This window comes from Haplochromis burtoni, unplaced genomic scaffold (assembly GCF_018398535.1).
Source record: "Haplochromis burtoni strain Fernald_Lab_line unplaced genomic scaffold, NCSU_Asbu1 Contig_45, whole genome shotgun sequence".
NCBI lineage: Eukaryota > Metazoa > Chordata > Actinopteri > Cichliformes > Cichlidae > Haplochromis > Haplochromis burtoni.
Genome location: NW_024582406.1, coordinates 50,862 through 69,576, shown reverse-complemented (window position 1 = coordinate 69,576; position 18,715 = coordinate 50,862). Strand labels below are relative to the sequence as shown.

The 18,715-nt window shown below is 44.0% G+C and overlaps 1 protein-coding gene across 2 annotated transcripts; it reads right to left on the bottom strand.

The window, feature by feature from the left end:
- Window positions 1-906: 906 nt before the first annotated feature.
- On the bottom strand, window positions 907-18,293 carry LOC102302593 (trinucleotide repeat-containing gene 6B protein). 2 transcript variants are annotated; one of them, XM_042220216.1, is made up of 21 exons: window positions 17,970-18,293; window positions 16,537-16,624; window positions 15,712-15,733; window positions 15,024-15,458; window positions 11,953-14,742; window positions 11,670-11,822; window positions 11,294-11,481; window positions 11,099-11,161; window positions 10,505-10,660; window positions 9,932-10,069; window positions 8,945-9,136; window positions 8,624-8,749; window positions 8,143-8,350; window positions 7,610-7,762; window positions 7,286-7,453; window positions 6,882-7,028; window positions 5,890-5,982; window positions 5,512-5,727; window positions 5,320-5,390; window positions 3,173-3,312; window positions 907-3,076 (listed from the first exon to the last, which is right to left on the bottom strand). In XM_042220216.1, exons 2-21 carry the CDS (start codon window positions 16,591-16,593, stop codon window positions 2,503-2,505), a joined length of 6,090 nt encoding a protein of 2,029 aa, XP_042076150.1. In that variant the 5' UTR covers window positions 16,594-16,624; window positions 17,970-18,293; the 3' UTR covers window positions 907-2,502. The 2 variants fall into 2 exon arrangements, with proteins under 2 accessions (XP_042076150.1, XP_005940772.1); XM_005940710.3 differs by lacking the exon at window positions 17,970-18,293 and adding an exon at window positions 16,709-17,963.
- Window positions 18,294-18,715: the final 422 nt, after the last annotated feature.

The window sequence follows — 18,715 nt, the reverse complement described above, 5'->3', positions numbered from 1 at the left end:
GCAGTCGGCACCAGTAACGGCCTTAATTTGGGTAGAAGATCGGCCTATGTCTTCACGGACAGCCAATTGGATTCTCCAGCTCAGTGCTGGTGAAATTTTTGGGGGTCTTCCACTTGAGTTTTTTGTTCCATAACCCTCAAGATCATTTAAGAAATTCCAATGACTGTCTTACTGCGTCCCACCTCAGCAGCGATGGTGTGCTGCGAGAGACCCCGTTTATGAGGTTCAACAACCCAACCACGTTTAAAAAGGGAAATATTTTGCCTTTTCTGTCAGATTGTCATGACAGTGTGACTATCTGACAGAAAATTACAATGAAGCCACATGTTTGCACAGATTTGTCTCTTTAAAGGCATGTGGTCTTAAACTTTTGATCAGCTGTAATCAGTCCATTTCAGTTTCAGTGTTGTTTTCAATAAATTGCATGCTCAAAACAATGTTTTGTCTCACTCCCAATTCTTCTTGTTGCATGTTGAAGCTCTACTTGGAACCTTGTTAAGATCCAACCATGCAAAACATGATTTGTTTTGGCCATTTTTCCAAGTAGTCTTAAATTTTGATCGGGACTATATGCAAGGGCACTTGAAAATTATATCAAGCCATAAAATTTAAGGTGTATAATAAAGGTTACATGGACAATCTCATACAGGTTTAACACAGGATGAACCCATAAAGGTTATCAGTGTGGGTAAATAATTTCATTCAGTAAGCACTGGCTTACCAGAGACTGACGCAAGTGTTAAATAGGATTGGTTTGTCAATAGTGATGAGAGGGTGACTGACATGTGGTCCAGTCCATACACCTTTTTTCTTTAGTCATGATCACCTGCTGAGCCAAGTGTGGATTACAGCAGACAGACACCTGAATTCACACACACAAATGACATAACAAAGAAGAAGAACAAGTTTAGAAGCCAATACTTTCATCTTTATTAATCTTGTTCTCATTTTGTTTAAATAAATTTTTATTTTTTTTTTATTTGTAAAATCTCAAAACGAAAACACTGAACAGGAGTGTTAAAGCCTGTCTTAATTTAAAACGAATACACAACAACAGAACATTAAAAACGTACGGTAACGCTTACTCTGCATCTGTAAACAACCCATCCCACCCCTCCCTCCCGCTCTACACAGTTTGATAAGATTTTGGCATGTCCATTTTTTTTTCTCGACGCGTATGCCTTCAGCTCTTTGTGTCATCAAAATGTTCTTTTTTTTATTATTGCAGGTCGGACAATAAAAAAAGACAAGTCTGCTTTTAAAAAAAAAGAAAAAACAACTTCAAATGAGAGAGAAAAGCATTAGTGCGAATATTTCTTAACACACAGTCAGCAGTATACTGAATGCACTCAAAAACATTTTTGTATAGACCTTCTGTATAAGTAAGCAGCCTTGCCCACATTATGACAGGCATTAACATGCACACACATCATCCTCACATTCACGCACACGCGCACTCACGCATGACAACTGCGGTGGTTTAATCCACTTACTTGGTCTCAGTCTCACTCACGCTCAGTGTGTACGACACTACGCGTGCACACAGTATCAACACATGGAGAAATGCATCATAGCCTCAAACTGCCTGCAATTTAACATTTATCACTGCAACAGTAACAACCATGTTCAAGAGAGAATAACAGAGAAAAAGAGTGCGTGAGATACAACAGTAGGAGGTCAGCATTTTGAAAACAGAACAATGACATTTTTCAGTATTTTCACTGTTTAAAAATTAAAACCATACAAACAAAAACAAAACAGAAAACAAACTTAACATACACAGTAAGATACAGTTCTGCTGTCAATCAGAGCTGTTTGCATGTGTTTGGATTCGATCTCCATCTTTAAGGGGATGTGAATACAAACTGCACTTTAAACCTCACATCATGTAGTAGTTTTAAGTTCTCTTTTACGATGAAGGTAATGCTGTTTACAGTGCCTATCTGTCTGAAGGCTTCTCTGTATTTGGTGTGTGCATGTGTATGTAAATCTGCTGAAAAGTCACCTATTTACTAAGCACATTGCAATCCAGTCAAGTCTTTCAGACCAACTGACTTTTCATTCTTTTTTTTTTTTTTTCAGGATTCAAGTCTAAGCAGTTGAAATCTTCATCTGTGGAAAAAAGGCTGTATACACATCTAACAGTCCCTGCATTTGTTTTATATAATAGCTTAAGTCTGGCCACGAGAATGTGTGTAAGCATGTCTCACATTTCTGCTTTGTGTGTGCACATAAATTTGCATACTACGTATACGTATGCACACGTGTGTATATGTGTAGTACATTTATATGCATACCATGTAATGCGTGTGTGTGTGTGTGTGTGTGTGTGTGTGTGTGTGTGTGTGTGTGTGTGTGTATATATGTGTGTGTGTGTGTGTGTGTGTGTGTGTATATATGTGTGTGCGTGTGCCATAGTAAGTACATATGAATCCCAGTGTATGCTGTATCAGTGTGTCCAAACCTACACGTACAAATGGAAGCAGGGGGGGGGGGGAATCCTCAGATGGAATCGGTTCCTCCCCCCAGCAGGTCGCCAGGCAACAATCCAGCAGGGCTGTCCATTTGGTGCCTTTCCTCCATCTGCGGTGCCCCCCACAGGCTGCTGCTGGGGTATCCTGCAGTCATGCCTCCCCAAAGCCCAGACCTCCCAGACTCTACTCCCCCGACGCCTCCTCCCTCCCCAGCCCCGTTGGTGCTCCACTGGGAAAATATCCCCAGCCCGGGTCCTTGGGCTGAGGAGCTCTCTGAAGAACTACCTGTACCATCAAGACTCTGCCAGCCAGAGCCAGAGGACCTAACTCCAGCTAGAACTGCTGCTCCACTCTCTCCTCCACTGCCATTTCCGTTTCCACCTGAAGTTGCCCCCACAGCTGCCCGCTCGCTCCCCGGAGAACTTCCTCCACTGCTGGCCACCACAGTTGTGCCTGTTCCGGATGAACCCTGTGCCCCACCGGTCGCTGCCCCTCCTGAGCTGGCTCCCTCTGCCCCTCCGGCCTGGGAATGTGCAACATAGCGAGCAACTTCTTCTTCGCTCACAAACTCCGCCAGGATCGTGGTGTTGCCCAGGACACACCTGTTTAAGAAAGTTATAAGACAAGGTTCTTCAGGTCAGTATGTGCAGAATTACCGTTTGCTTCACGCGGAGCAGTGAGGGTATAGGTAAACTTACATGTGCAGTGCACCCTGGGCCTTGGCTGCTTCCTGCCGGGTGCTGTAACGAATCAGAGCGGTGCCCTGGGTCAGGCCAAGGTGGAAGGTCAGCAGGGGGCCATGCTGCATACAGATAGTCCTCAGCGTGGAGCCATCAATCTACAGGGAAGAGGGAATAATTGTATAGATACCGTATAGGATTAGACTCTGGAGGGTGTTTGTCATATTTAGAAGGACAAATTTTGGTGGAAAATCCGTTACTGTGAAGAGACTCTTGATTTCTGAGGAACCCAAACATAACGCAAGACTTTGATTAGAAAAGATTACTGATAGTCACTTTGTTGCAATGGTAGAGGTAAAAGTAAGGAGCGAGGAGTTATATTACATCGACCAATGTCCTCAGCAGAACGCGTGGGTGTGTGATGTAACGTTCATAGGGCAATTATCCACCATCTTGAGTGATCACTTATCGGGCCAGAGAAAGGTCAGGTAAGGAGGCCACACAACAATGATTATGTACATGAAAAACTGTGCACTAATAAATAATGTGAGTGGTAAGGTGTGGCTTTATGACATGTAATAAAGTTACATTTACAGTAAGATCTTCAAGTTGTGCAAGCCTGCACGGGAGATTCTAACAAGAACAAACTTAGTCTTACTCTGGAAAACACTTTAATTTCTATGATTTTCACAGAGGAAGTCGTGGAAGTGTCATTTATACAAGCTCTAATTGATTAAATGGCTCATCCAACTTGGCAATCAAATTACGGCTGGGTCATTCATGGGTCCGTGTAATTTGCATAGGACAGAGTGAAGGAGAATGCAAATGAATGAGAAAAGCAGTTTAAAGTGCCTAAACCCTGACCGATCTGTACATGTAGCTGTTAATATGGTCTAAGTATTTATGGCCATGATCAATTCTGTTGTGTCAAAGAGGTTTAACCCGTGAACACATGAAGTACTTAAGAAAATCGATTTTTAAAACTGAGGCCTTCAATGAACCATTCGAGGTAAAAACCAAAAACACTTTAAATAATTTGAATCGCATCTATAATTTTATCATAGCGTACATTATTCCTCATGACTATTTTATACTACACAAAGTCAATTGTGCACATTTTCATGTTGCATATGTAAACAGCTATGGTTTAGATACCTGCCTAATGAGACAAAGATCCCTGGTTTGATCCCAGGAGACAAATCCCACTGGGATCATTGTCAATAGTGTTATTCAGTGTTTTAAAAAAACCCCCCCCCCAAAAAAAACCTGCCAAATCAAACAGACACCTGCTTTTAAATAAGGGAAGAGCTAAAAGTAGCTACACTGGCTTTGGGTATAGTACTGTATAGCTTCCAGGTTTCTTTTCTTACCAAACAAGTCTATACACTTCGTTTTTTTTAAACAACCTATTCCTTCATCAACTCTCAAAACAAGTCTCAAATTAACAGGACCCTTTGTTGTGCCACTTACTGTTGCACTCGTTTCTCTTCTTTGTTGTCTGCTTCACTGTGCACCTTTAAAGGTTGTGCAAAGATCACATTCATTTTATTAAACTGGATGATATAGTTCTGCTACTGATGGCAGGGAAAGCTCGTCCTGGTCTGACCACCAGCAGCAGCAGCAGCAGCAGCACCTCTCTGCCTGTTAATGCCTTTATTGCAAAGCCAGAAGAAGAATAAGGGGCGAACAAAGTAATGGCACAGTTACTCTCCTTTTGGAATATGTAATAAAAACCACAAATATATAAATTACACAAATTTTTTATATTAGAGTTTGATTATTACTGAATCATCATAATAAATTTTCCATGTGACTGCTTCACTGATTTTTAAGGTTTTCCAGCTGTAGCTTGATCTGGGGGGGGGGGTCATTAATGCCATCACAAATGCCCCCCTCCTCCCCTTTAAATTCCTTCTCTTATGTTTCACAAGAAAAGCTCATCCAAATTCCTTCAAGCTATTAAATTGTCGATCATTATTTTTTCACATAATTATATGAATGACGTGGCGATCATTAAACAAATGCATGAAGTGTGAGACACACTGCTCATACAACACGGTCCTGTTACGATTTTACATCACCCTTTCGCACAAGTTCAGTTTCTGAAGATGGCAATAACTGCCTTGTTTAGTCGTTTCTCAGTGTTTGCTTCTCCTCCTCCTTACCTGAGGGGTCAGGTTGCTCAACAGCAACCAACAGCTGCCTCTGGAGGCTGCACCATCACTCCAAGCTGAGCCTATAAATTAGGGATAAAATGACAAATGTCAGTGTAAATAAAGAAATCTTACACTGACTTCATCCTCTACATCATAAACAGTTAAGCTGTAAACTATGAAGTAAGGTCCCTGTAGAAGTACCTTGCCCAAATCTTGACTCTTGATTAATCCCACCCCCTCCCCAGCTCCGGGCTAACCGAGGGCCACCAGTACCCCATGGCGAGGGTGAGGCTTGCTTCTGATTGGTTAGGCCAGGAGGGGGGCGTGGCAGCTGGGAGCTGTTGCGACTGGTCTTCCACAACTTGTTCTGTCCAATGGGCTCTGGAGGCCAGCTGGGCTTGTAATCAGAGTACTTTCCTAAGAAGGAAAAGGTGAGTGGAAGAAAGAGGCATTTAAAAAAAAAAAAACGAACTCTTAACTTGTAAAATACAGTGCTAACACATGACAGAAACAATATAATGAAGCTAATAAGTCAAAATGTAAATACAGTTTAACAATATCCACCAATCAAAAACCCACCTGTGCTGTGTGCATTGCTGAGGGGGCTGTCTGAGGCACTGTAGGGCCAGGCACCAGGTGAAGGCAGCGAGGTGTTGAGAGAAGGATTTGGCCCTACAAAACATTACAATATTATCTAAACACCACTACACTTCTGAAAAGTTTATACACAAAGGCCATCACCACCCTGAATGCTGTGACTTTGTCAGTGCCAAATCATTGTCTTTCATTTTATATTTAAAGCATAGTCTACCACCTCAAATTACCACCTTTGTGTGAGAGAATTTTTATTTGCTTATTTTCTCCATTTTTTTCCCCTCATCTCTTCTACTATTAGTAGTTTTTCCTATTTTATACTATACAGGGTGAGACACTGTTTAAAGCACTAGTGCAGCTTTTTTTGTTGTATATGACAAATGCAGAACTAGGAACCTTAGGGGATGCAGCCACTATAACTTCTACTGATTAAGAAAAAGCAGCAATATGCTTAAAATTGCTTTATCCGGTCCTGAGCTTGGCATAGCAGACAACTGTAGGCTACAAGAGAAACAGACAAAGTAAAAATGTCATTTTCAGATCCGAGTCCCTGTTTTCTGGGATTTTTTGTTTTTATTTGGTAGAAATCTGTGAAAGAGAGCCAAACTAACAGCTCTGTAGTAAGAACTAACACAAAAGAAATGCCTGCCATATAAAATAATCACCAGCTGACAGCTATAACAGTAAGTGGTGAAAAGATTTAGTACTTAGCCTTAATCCTCGTAGGGATGAGCTGCAGCCTTCAAAGGGGAACTTAGATTGTAATGCAGTCTATTAACAACTGCACCTTTAGTGATATAGCAGATTAGACGGCAGAATTTCAGATTCATGTTCATTCTCAAAATGACTAACCATTAGCACAGTGAGTCCCTGTAATCTATTCTGGGCTTTATTTGGGACAGAAGCAGAGTTCTTGTAATACAAATCATAATACCAGAGTCAAAACCAACACCTATGCTCGTCAAAACTTCAAATACCTATGTTGTCTCGCAGTAACTGGTGGTCAGAGTCGTTGAGGCTTGGGGATCCTGGGGAGCCAAGAACACTACCAGGGGTCATATAGGGATCAGACTCTGGGTCTCCACTGTTCTGTATGCCCTTCCAGGGCACACCGGGCTGGAATTCTGTCATTACGGAGGAAAAAAAAAACAAAAAACAAAACCCTGATTAACAAATATGCCGTGCAAAACAGTCCAACTTAATAACTGTGTGCCTGCAGGGTTTGTTAACTATGCTGGCTCCAAGTCTTCAACCTAAGTACTACACATACTGGATGGCCCCGGCATTAGAAGCAAATTAATTACTTTAGTTATTAAGATGAAAAAACAGCTGTTTTGGTAAGTAGCAGACAAAACGAACAAACAAAAAAAAAACCACTCACCTGGAGGCCAGCTTGATGTGGCAGATTTGTTCCCCATTTTACTACCAGGGGTCCGGTGCCAGCTGTCTGCAGAGCCCTGAGGGGGAATCCCCAAACCATCACTTCCCAGCATTTCATACTGGGAGTAAGGAGACCCTCCTCTAACCTTTACAGCACTGGGTAAAGGGCCTTTAAAAATGGGACATGACAGAGAAAGGAGGTCAGACAGACTGACATGAATATGTTTCGCAACATTTTGGTTCACAGCGGCTCATTCAGATACACTGTGAACAAAGATGATTACCAGACCAGTTGCTGATAGGAACAGACCATCTGTTTACCTACCGTTCTTGTGAATGGTTGAGTCGGGGGGAGAGGGAGCTGGAGAGTGTCCCTCCATCATCCATTTAAAGCGGGACTGCTGTCCTCCTAGATCCTTCATCCCTCCCATCATGGGACCGAGCTCCAGTCCTGACAGGTTACTTCCAGGAGTAAGCCCTGGCAAGATGAAGAAAAAAAAAAAAGTGTCAGCTTTAATGCGCACATAATATTTTGGTAGTCAGAGCCTTGAGCTTTCAGCATTTCTTCTTCACTCAATATTTACACACCACTCTGCATTTAACCATTGTTATTATTAATCTCTGGCTCTCTTCCACAGTGTGCCTTTTATCCCGTCTCCCTCTCCTCACCCACTACTGGTCACAGCAGATGGATTTGCCTTTCCAAGGCAATTGTTGGGATTTTCTGTCTATTATTGTAGGGTCTAAAGCGCCTTTAGGTGACTGTTGTGATATTTGGTGCTATAAAAAAATAAAATAAAACTGAATATTATGCAAATCCGGGGAGCGCTGAATTTACACCTAACCACAAGCACTCACCAGAGTACATCCCTGGTGTTTTGGTGTGAAGGTCTGATAAGGTTCCCCCAATTCCAGGATGTGGAACAGGGTCTACCATGGCCTGTTTGGATAGGCCTCCTCCCAGGTGAGAGGGGGACAGTTTGGAACTCCCTCCTGGTGCTGCTCCTCCAACTCCACCCTGCTGATGCTGTCTCTGTTGCTGCAGAATAGCCATAATCCTCGCCAGCTGACAAGATGAAATTTAAAAAAAAGTACAGTTGAATGGTCACCAATAATCTATATTTATATTACATAGTTTCACATATTCTAGTCTGACGTGACTGAAGCAAACACTAGTGTCACATCTGTCACCAAAGGTTAAAAATAAAGTGATGGTTCTGAACTACACCTCAGCTAATTAGCCTAACAGAACTTCTGAGTATTTCTGACCACATTTCACAGAGTACTATTTATAGTGTTGTTACTGCTCCGATGGCATTTTATTGGCATGCACGCTCACCTGCTGTGGGTCTGGCTGCTGCCTGAGAGGCTGAGGCTGAGGGAACTTCCTCTGGTTCTGCAGAAACTGCTGCTGCTGCTGTTGCTGCTGCTGCTGTTGTTGTTGTTGTAGCAGGAACTGACAAGCCTGTGTGTTGGCGGACAAAAAACAAAACAAAACACAGCTGTTTTCACAAACATTTTAATCCATTACAAAGTGACATTATTTAGTCTACATCTTCTGCTTCGACATCAATGTTTTCCACTATAAACTAATAAGAAAAACTACTGACAATGTTTTATTGCAATCAATCAATCGATGACGTATCATTCAGGCACTTACCAGATGGAACTGCTGCATTGGGGGGTAAATGTTGCTGAGCATTGCTAGCTGCTGTGGGGAAATCTGGGGAGGGAACACGCCTCCGCCAACCCCTCCGACACTTCCAACACCACCGACACCTCCTACTCCTCCAACTACACCACCCACACTTCCACCAGGAGAGGGCATCTGCTTCAGCATAGGACCCGGCACCTGCAAGCCACAAGAATTCACAAGTATATGGGTGCTGAAAGACACTCCGGGCAAAGCACGTTATGAGAAACAGGGACACTATCAATAAGCCCTGTCAGGTTTCCAGCAGTGCAGGATAAGCTGGAGTATCGAAACCAAACGCAAGAAATGTATGAAAGCCCTGTCAAAAACTGATATTCAGTTTAAAAACATTTCAAATTGGTGTCACATTTACATGAGGCAGATTATGTGCCTGTATCACATGTGCTAGTGCATACTGCAGTGACTCTGCACGCAGTAGGCAGGCAGCTTCTAGTTCGATAAAACTGAAATTTTTATAGTCTGTGATTGCAGAATATGACTAAATATTAGTTGGCGACGCCATTATAATTACTTTAATAAGAGGTGGGAGTAGTCAGTAAAATAACTAAGCTAAAGTTTAATTAGTTGTTAAAAATAATATAACTATATTATATATAATTTAATATTAACTAACCAACTGTAATGCTATAATTTGTTTATGTCATGTATAGTGAAAATCAATTGTTTTCTTTACTTAGTGTCACGTACAGGTTTCCGTTACCTTCATAAAATTGGCACAAAGTTTAATGGACTATGTTATTATATAGATTTAATAATTATGTATAAACTCTTCTCAAAAAACTTGTGAGACCACCAGATGTGTGAGGTTAGCTGACCTTGATGACCCATTGCTCTGCATTTGTATAAGATATCCAATATACCAAAAAAACCAAAAAACAAAACCTTGTACAAACAGCTTCATCATAATTAATAACATCACAGTAGGAAACAAACCTGAGCAGACAGGAACGGATGAGGCACTTGTGCACGTAACCCCTGGGAGGGGTTCATCGAATGCATGCCAGGCTGGTGCATCCCTCGAGGCTGAGACATCCCTCCACCACCACTGACAAACACTCCGTGGCCACCCATCTGGAACAGAATAGAAACAATTTGCAACTAAAGCCAGGGCTCTCAAAGTGTGGCCAGTGGAGGCCCTTGGTAATATTCTGTGCATTCCCTGAGCGCAGCAAGAGAAAACGAAGCATCCACAGTTATATCATCCTGTCTTTAAAAGGAAAGGAGCATTTCTCTTCAATTTCAGCTCCATGGTTCTACCTGCCATAATTGATTAAATCTACATAGCATTGATAAAGCTTGCCAAAGTGTAGAAGTGCCACTTTACATCTAAAAACCTTCCAGCTTCCTTAATTGGTCATTAAAACCCTTACTTTATTTGTGGTAATATTTTATAACACTCAGTCGATACTGTGAGTACTAAAGTTCAAATTATTCAAACTGACAGCTACCTTTGAAAAACGCAAGGTTCTTATAATAATTAAAGACGACTTAACACTCCCAACACACCTTTTCACCATAGGGCCCCATGTCAACAGGGCCCATATCTTTGGAACTAGGCATGCGGTAACCACCTCCACCTCTTCCTCCCCTCCGCATTTCTCCATTATAGTCAGTTATTCCTCTCTTGTCTCCTTCCATTTTTTTGTCGACACCTGGATCATCCTAGAGAGAGGTAGAAAAAAGAAAAGAAAAGTGACCTCACTCTTTAGTAGTACAGTGATAGCACCCTCACTGATAATGTAACCATTATAACAACATTAGTGATAGAGGGGGAAACAAAATCATATCAAATCATACAGCAGCAATGGCACTAAATACATGAAAGCTAGAAATCCATCCACTCTCTTCCCTTATCTAATTCAGAGTCGGGGTGGGTGGAGCCTGTCCCAGCTGTCTTAGGGCAAGAGGCGAGTTACACCCTGGACAGGTCACCAGTCTGTCACAGGACTAACACACAGACAACCATTCACACTCACATTCACACCTATGGGCAATTTAGAATTACCAATTAACTGAACTCCACTAATTGCATGTCTTTAGACTGTGAGAGGAGAGCTAAAAAATGTTTTTTCTTAAATAATTATCTTATTCGTATCTTACCAGAATGCCCATATTTGAAAACTGGCGTGACACTGGGTTCATCCAACTGTCCCCTCCTCCGGCCTTTAAGGAAAAAAAAAATCCAAACATTACCCTTTAAGTGCTAAACAAAAATCAAAGTGTTTTGTTGCAGTACAATGAACTTCAATTGGTAGTTTATAGCCGTTTGTGTGTCCTTGAATCTTTCTTCCTCACCTTCATGTTTCCTCTTTTCCCCCCATGTGTCTGACCCCAGCCTCCAGAGTTGAAGGAAGAACTGCTTCCCTGTGAGCCTGTGCTGTTCCAGGCTCCGCCACCACCATCTTCTTCCTCATCCCAGCTTGGATGACGGGAAGCTGAAATAGAGTCTCCTTTTCCAATCCAGTTTTCAATAGACTTGGCACCTGCAGTGAAAACAAAACAGATGGTTATGATAAAGTCAGCTGTTTCTCTATTTGGGGATTGTGGAGTTAACATTCATGAAGCCCAGTCATACTAAGAAGTGCAATGTTGCTAAATGTCTGATATGTGGTTCTGAGGCATCATCAACACATGAAAAACAAAATGCTGTTTTGTTTTTTTAAATCCTTACCGGGTTTACCAGGGTTGGGTGAAGGATTCCCCCAGCCAGAAGCTTTACCAGGTTCATCTGGATCACCCCAACCTGATGTTGCATCTGAAGCCTGACCCCAAGCTGCCGTACCATTATCCACAGTTTGTACACCTCCTCCCCACATGCCTGCACCTTGATAAAATTAGACATTGTTGTTTAGAAGAAAGTACTACGTAAAAGAAGCTTAATCGTTTATTTTAATAGCAAATGTCCATAAGGTTGTTAACAAGGCTGACACTGTGAAATAAAAGCTTTTTCTTACCCATGGCGCCATTGCCAGGAGTTGTGCTGCTGGACTGCATCCCCTGTTGTCTTCTAGGTGGTTGTTGCTGCTGCATGGATGGTGGTGGGGCCTGCTGACTGTGGCTCTGGCCTGGAATTGCACTGTTCTTGTCCCACAAGTTCACGTTCTTGGTGTTGTAGCGGTTTGGGTCTCCCCAGGCTGATGTGCCATCGTCGATTTCCATTTTGCGGCTGATGGACTGAGGGGAGGGCTCTTCCCAGCCGCTGGGTTCTAGGGTGTCACTACTGCCACCTCCGGAGATTTGGGGAATCGGGCCAGAGGTCCAGCCTGAACTTTGGTTCTGATTCTTGGAAGGTGGACCTCCACCTCCAACATTTGGCCGGCTGTTCCACCCTCCTTGTATGGGACCTCCTGGTGGTTGCTGACCCTGTGATTGGTGCTGCTGCTGATTTGGGGCTTTCATTGGTGTCGCTTGGCTGTTTGGTATCTGTGCTGCTGCTGTATGGGGCTTTGTACTCCCCCAGTCCGGGTGGGATTTGACGCCACCCCCATCTCCCCATCCTCCTCGCTGAGACCCTCCTTCATCCGATGCACCCCAGGAAGATCCCTCATCAGAGTTGCTCCCACCTCTACTCCTCCCATCTCCCCACCCACCTCCAGGTGTAGAATCTCTCTGTCTCCAGTCTCCTCCCCCCCAACCACTTGTCTCCCCTCTTCCACCTCCTTTCCACCCCCCTGTTCCTTTATTTTCTGGACCATCTTTCCACCCACTACCCTGTTCTCCTATGTCTCTCCAGTTACCTCCTCTTTGATCCCCCCATTGTTGTTCTTCAGCCCCCCATGTTTTGCCCTGGCTTTCAGGTGGGAGATCACCCCAGCCTCCAGCTGCCTTCCCCTGGCTGCCCTCTAGCTCTTCTTCTGGTGATCCCAGCTTCCTTATAGTGCTACTTGGCATATGAGGACCACAGGTGGACTGTGTAGCGCCACCATCCCAGCCATCCCTTACTGTAGAGTTCAGGCTGGTTGCATGGCTGCCACCAGATGTATCATTAGTTACTGAACCAGTGTTAGATGGGTACCTAGGACTGCGACTAGTGGTAGTGTTCATGGTTGCTGATGAAAACGCAGAGGAAGATGAAGTGTTTCTTTCATTTCTGTTTCCGACTCCTGATGAGGTGTCCAGGTCCCAGGCCACATTCTGTCGAATCTGGGTCTGCCCCCAGCCCGTGTTTGACAGAACCTTGGGGTCCAGGTCAGGCCGATTGAGCAAGCTAAGTAAGGCCACTTCAGCATTGGAGGTCTGATGTGAGTGGTGGTGCCCAGATGAGGAATGCTCTTGTTTCTGTTCGCTACCACTCCCTCCTCCACCACTTCCAGCTATGGATCCTCCTCCACTTGAGGATGGTCCTTCACCTCCAGCCCATTCTATAACTGCCCCGTCCCCAGTATCAATCCCTTTCTGATTGTCCCAAGCTTTTGTCATAGTTGCAAACTTTGGTGAGGAAGAATCCTCCAAACTGCTGCCAACAACACCAAGGCTGCCTGCACTACTGCTGATGCTGCTCCCCTCTTCTCCTCTTCCACTGGCTATTGCTAAATTACTTGAACTTGCACTTCCTGCAGTTTCACCCCACTCTGCATCTGAACTGCTTCCTTCCCACGGTCCCTGAGATACGACTGGGGTAGTTGAACCACCACCATTTCTCCTGCCCCACCCCGTCTTGTTACCTGGGGTACCAGAGCCCCAAACATTCCCTTCCTGCCCCTGAGCTCCAGTCCCTCCTCCACCCCACCCATCTGCCTGTGAGGCCCCTGCACTGAGGTCAGTGGACACTGGGGGTATGGATCTCCAAGAAGAGCTGGCAGAGGAGGAAGACGTAGAGCCAGAAAGATTACTGCTCCCTTCTCCTTCACTAGCAGCCCCACAATCCCCCTCAGTGCCACCTTCTTGATTTGGTCCTGCTTCTCGTGCCGCCCCGCCTGAACCCAGCTCCTGTCCTGGGTTTCCTAAGTGCTGCTGCTGCTGTTCTCCACTCCTGGCACCTGCAGCTGTTTCAGTGTGCTGCTGATAAAGATCAGTTTGATTCACAGATGAAAAAGTGTGAGTGGTGATGAGGGTGGTGTTGGCGGAACATGAGGAAGATGAAGTAACGGATGAGTGTAGTGGAGCACTGTCCCCAGCCGAAGTTGATGTCCCACTCTGCACCAGGGCGGGCCAAGCGGAGGGGTTCATGTCAGGGTTGAAATTGGCACCAGGGACACTGCTGCTGCTGCCACCTACAGGGCTCTCCTGAGGGCTAGGAAGAAGATGGGAGACTTTGGAATTGTAAAATGCTGCTAATCCTAGCCCCGCATCCACCTGAGATGAGGTGGGAGAGACCCATACACCACTGCCGCCACCACCACCACTTGACTGAACACATTCGTTTAGTGAGGAAGTGGAGGATAGAGGAGAAGAACGAGGGGGGGAAGGATTGTCCATGTTCCCTGCTCCTCCCTTCTGCTGGATGCTTATCTCACTCCATGAGGCACTACTGTTGTTGTTTCCGGGGCAGTCCTGCACCCCTCCTCCAGCCCCATCGGAACTCACTTTGGCCCCCCCTATAATGGTAGGCCAGTCCTCCAGGTCAGTCCCATCCACAAACACCTTCCCGCAGCCCTGAGAAGAGGACTGGCTGCCAGAGCCTGCCCCCCATGTGGAATTTGCATAAGTTGAAGTAGTAGTAGTAGAAGACGACGGAGCAGCGACACATAATGAGGATGAGGAGGAGTTTGGGGGTGAAGGGGAGGATGAACCCAGGTTGGAATCTACAGAAAAAAATCATGAACAACACTCAAAACTTTCAGAGTTTACTACATGTTGCTAACACTACCTAACTAATAAGAACAGTGAACGTATATCACTACTGTCATGAACAACTTTATAATGAATAAATTAATTGTAAAGGCCACTGATTGATTCTCTCCTTTGCGTTATCTGTAAAAATTCACCTTAAAACAAAGTTTCTGTTCTAATGTAGGACAAGACTACTACTGTGTTACTGGACTACCTATTAAACTTGATCGTATGTTCTGAAACATTAACCCACCTGTGCCTCCAGCTGTGTTTGCATTGGGGTTATCTGCTCCCTGTGAGGGAAGAGGTGGGGCGGCCCCCCAGCCGCTGCCTCCTTCAGCCCCTCCAGAGCCCCCCTCACCTCCACCCAGCAGCATGGAGGACAGCGGTGGCTGGCCCCTCTTCAGTAGCACTTTGTGGTCCTGCTGGCAGCGAAATCTTGGTGGAACCTCGCGAGACATGTATCGCTGCTGCTGGGTGGTCTGACTTCCAGAGGGTGAGGTGGAGGGCTGTCCGTTGGCCACAGCAGTCCGCTGCTTTGCATTGTTCCCACCACCAGGAGGAACTTGGGCAGAACCCCCAGCTGCACCAGGACTGGGGGATGAGGGGGCAACAGGGCCAGGGCTGGGGGACACTGAGCCTGGGGTGACAGGTGGCTGGGAACAGGAGGGCTTGGCTGATTCTGGCACTGGCAGACACACAAATGAGAGAAACCATCACTCTGTAGGTGCGTTACTCAATTTATGATTAGTTTAATAACATTCACTATGGGTCTAACATATATGTATGCATGTGCATAACCACATCCAACAAATTCCCTACGCCGTTACCTCATACTGAAGTTCATTACAGCATATTTAAGAAGAAGAAACAAAGTCATTAAACTGACATGTGGAATACTCAGTGATGGAGGAAGGAAGAGTGACATGAAAAACACATACCTTTGATTTTTTGTTCTGGCACCTAAAAAAGAAGAAAGAAAGAAAAGAAACTGAGATGTAAAGCAGGAGATAATTAGATTTTTTTTTAATGCAAAAAAAGGTTTGCATTCATGTGACTACCTATGTCCACAGTGGACATTCCATATAAAATACCCATCTGAGAAGCTCAGATTTTTGTTCAGTACCTTAAGTTTATTTATGGAAGATATGGGAGATTCTGCCACAATACTCTCAAACTTTTATGAGGTAAAGGCACTTGAAATAAATAACTTTTGATTTTTATTTTAGAGTGTTATTTTCCAGCCTTTTTTAGTCCTCTACAATACAGGAAGCTGGCCATGTGTGCACAATAAAGAAAACTGCAATTTTATATCCGCTTCAAGTATCACAATCTAAAGCCAAAATCTCATTTCTGGTCGACTCAACATTTTTCTATGACCAGCATTAACAAAAAATATAATGGGATATAATAGCTTCACTAGCAAATATTTACCAATTCAATGTCTATGACACAAAGGAAGAAAAACAATCGTTTGGCTTGCTTGGTTTTTGGGAGGGGGTTTATTTCTTTGTGTGTGTTTTTTTATCTTTTTTATCTAAACAGGGCATTTCAGCTAAACTTTCAAGAGTCATACCAATGTGTGGGATAGGCAGCTTGTCAAGTTACAGCATGTTAAAGCAATTTCAGCTCTGAAAATTTCAAATGATGTTATTAGGGCTCAAAAATCTGGCAAATAAACTGTAAATTTTATCAACTCCTGTTCAACACAAACAGTTAGTGATACAGAAACAGACTGTCTGCAAACTAGACAGAGCACAGCTTACCTTCTGAGAGGTTTCCCTTTTCTTTTTATCTTCTTTCTTCTTTTTCTTGTCTTCCATGAACTACTGTTCCCCTTCTTGATTCTCCTGTCTGAAAAGAGACATATACATGTTCAATTATTTATCTAACTAAAGCCTCAATGAATTTGGCTTGTTGCTTAAAAAGAGAGCATACCATTGTTTCACACACATAAATTCTGGCTCGAAATTTATAACATGCCATTACGAGATCCCCGCCAAATGTACTCCTACACAGTCAGTGTTGTAAGAACTGTAACGTTAACCAGAAGCAGACAGCTTGACAACAGCCCTTGGTAGTCTTGTTTCTCACTGCATAATTCATTAACCAGCAAGCAACTGCAATTCAACCAGTGGACAAACAGAGCAGCAGCCAAACAAACATGACTTTATAGTCTACAGCATTTCTGGGAAAAAAAGGGAAAAAAAAACTGGGATTTTTTTTCAGGCAGTAAAGTAGGAAGTAAAATGGCTGCAATGACCCAAAGGGTACAAAAGAAAAAGAAATAGCGACACGGTTATGAAGGAGACACTTGTTTATGACCTCCCCACCATGCCAGAAGTAAACAAATGACATATGCAAACGCACAGCTCGCATCTAACAACAAAACAGATGACATTAAAATAGCAAAAACGGCCACAGAGGGAAACATAAAGGGATCCCAGCTTCTACAGAGCTGTAAATGTGACTAGGCCAAGTAATTCTGTTAGCCAAGCTGTTGATAATTAGCCCCACGACACAAGACGCTACTGAATGCTAACCCGACAAGTTACAGCCGTGACCCTTCACTGTTTAATGTCGCTCGCTGACATTACAGGTAATGATGAGAAGCACAGCCGGACATCTGCGCAGTACTGGGAGCAAACAACCTGCACCTCATGTAAATATAACAGGTCGGTAGGGAACAGACCTGCAGTCACGAAGGGGCACCGGGAGAGCAACTGGCTAATGGTAGCGGGTTTTAAAGCAGCTAGGCAGGTGAGCTCTCGCGCTTTGACCCGAGAGCCCGGGCTCGCGGCAGTGAGCTGTCACAGAGGAAGGTGCCTCTGTGGCTCCGCGCGATCGTAACCTGAGCGAAGTTGACTGCTGAGGCACGTCAGGCCCATTATTTCCACACGCTGCCCCCTCCTTTTACACGGTTTATTCTTGTAATTCGTAACGTCACGGCGGGCGCAAAACCCAGGACTAACATGTCAACGAATACACCGAAAACTAGTCCGTAGCAAGGGGTCGACAGGGCCAAAACACACGACGAACCTGTGACGTTTCCCCAGCTTTTCAACGCCTAACAAGCGAGCCTATTCCAAAAACCGAGAAACCTCGAATGCTCGCCGTGTGAGTGAGTGAATAAATACTTCGCGTTTCTACTCGGTACTTCTGTTGTGTGAAGGCCAAACGTCCGTGTTTTAGTACTCACCTCGGGAATCACGCAGGACATAAAGTGCTTCTGTGCAAAAATTCTTGCAAACCTACCGCTAGCAGGTTAGCAAGGTAGCTACCCTAGCGAGCTAGTTCTTCGAGGCTTTCAAGGCTAAATTGAATAAGAAATGACATCACCGAAAGGCGAAATGTTAATCGTAGAAAAACTGAAGAAAGGCGAGTATCCTTTTTTGCGCGACTGTAGCTCTCAAGCTGTAAACAAAACATGCATAACCCCTTGATTACTGTCAGACGGTCTGTGATCGGTTAGTTTACTATCGGCCATTTTGCTTCTGTGTGGAGGTTTTTAGGCAGCGTATTATATCACCAGGCTCGTTGTTGATCAGAGAGGGGAGGAGGAGCAGGGCTCGCGCCTACACTGTCCACCAGAGGGCGCTTTAACTCTGGAACATGATAACTCTGGAACATGACGTCATGCATAAATAAGTAAACAAATGTGCTGAAAAAACAACAACACAACACAGCAAGCGCCTCCCCCCTTTTTCCATGTTTGACATTTAATTAGTTTAGATAAAATAATAAATGTGCTCAGATGTAAGTATTTAATAATGACTTAATTAATACTGTAATAGGATATTGTACAAGATATGGTACTATTTGGAGCTTGTACTGAATTTTCTTATTCCTGTGAGCTATACATTGAAATGTTTAACACTGTGACACACTACATTTATCCATCAACCCATCCATCTATTTTCTTACACTCATCGAATTCAGGATGAG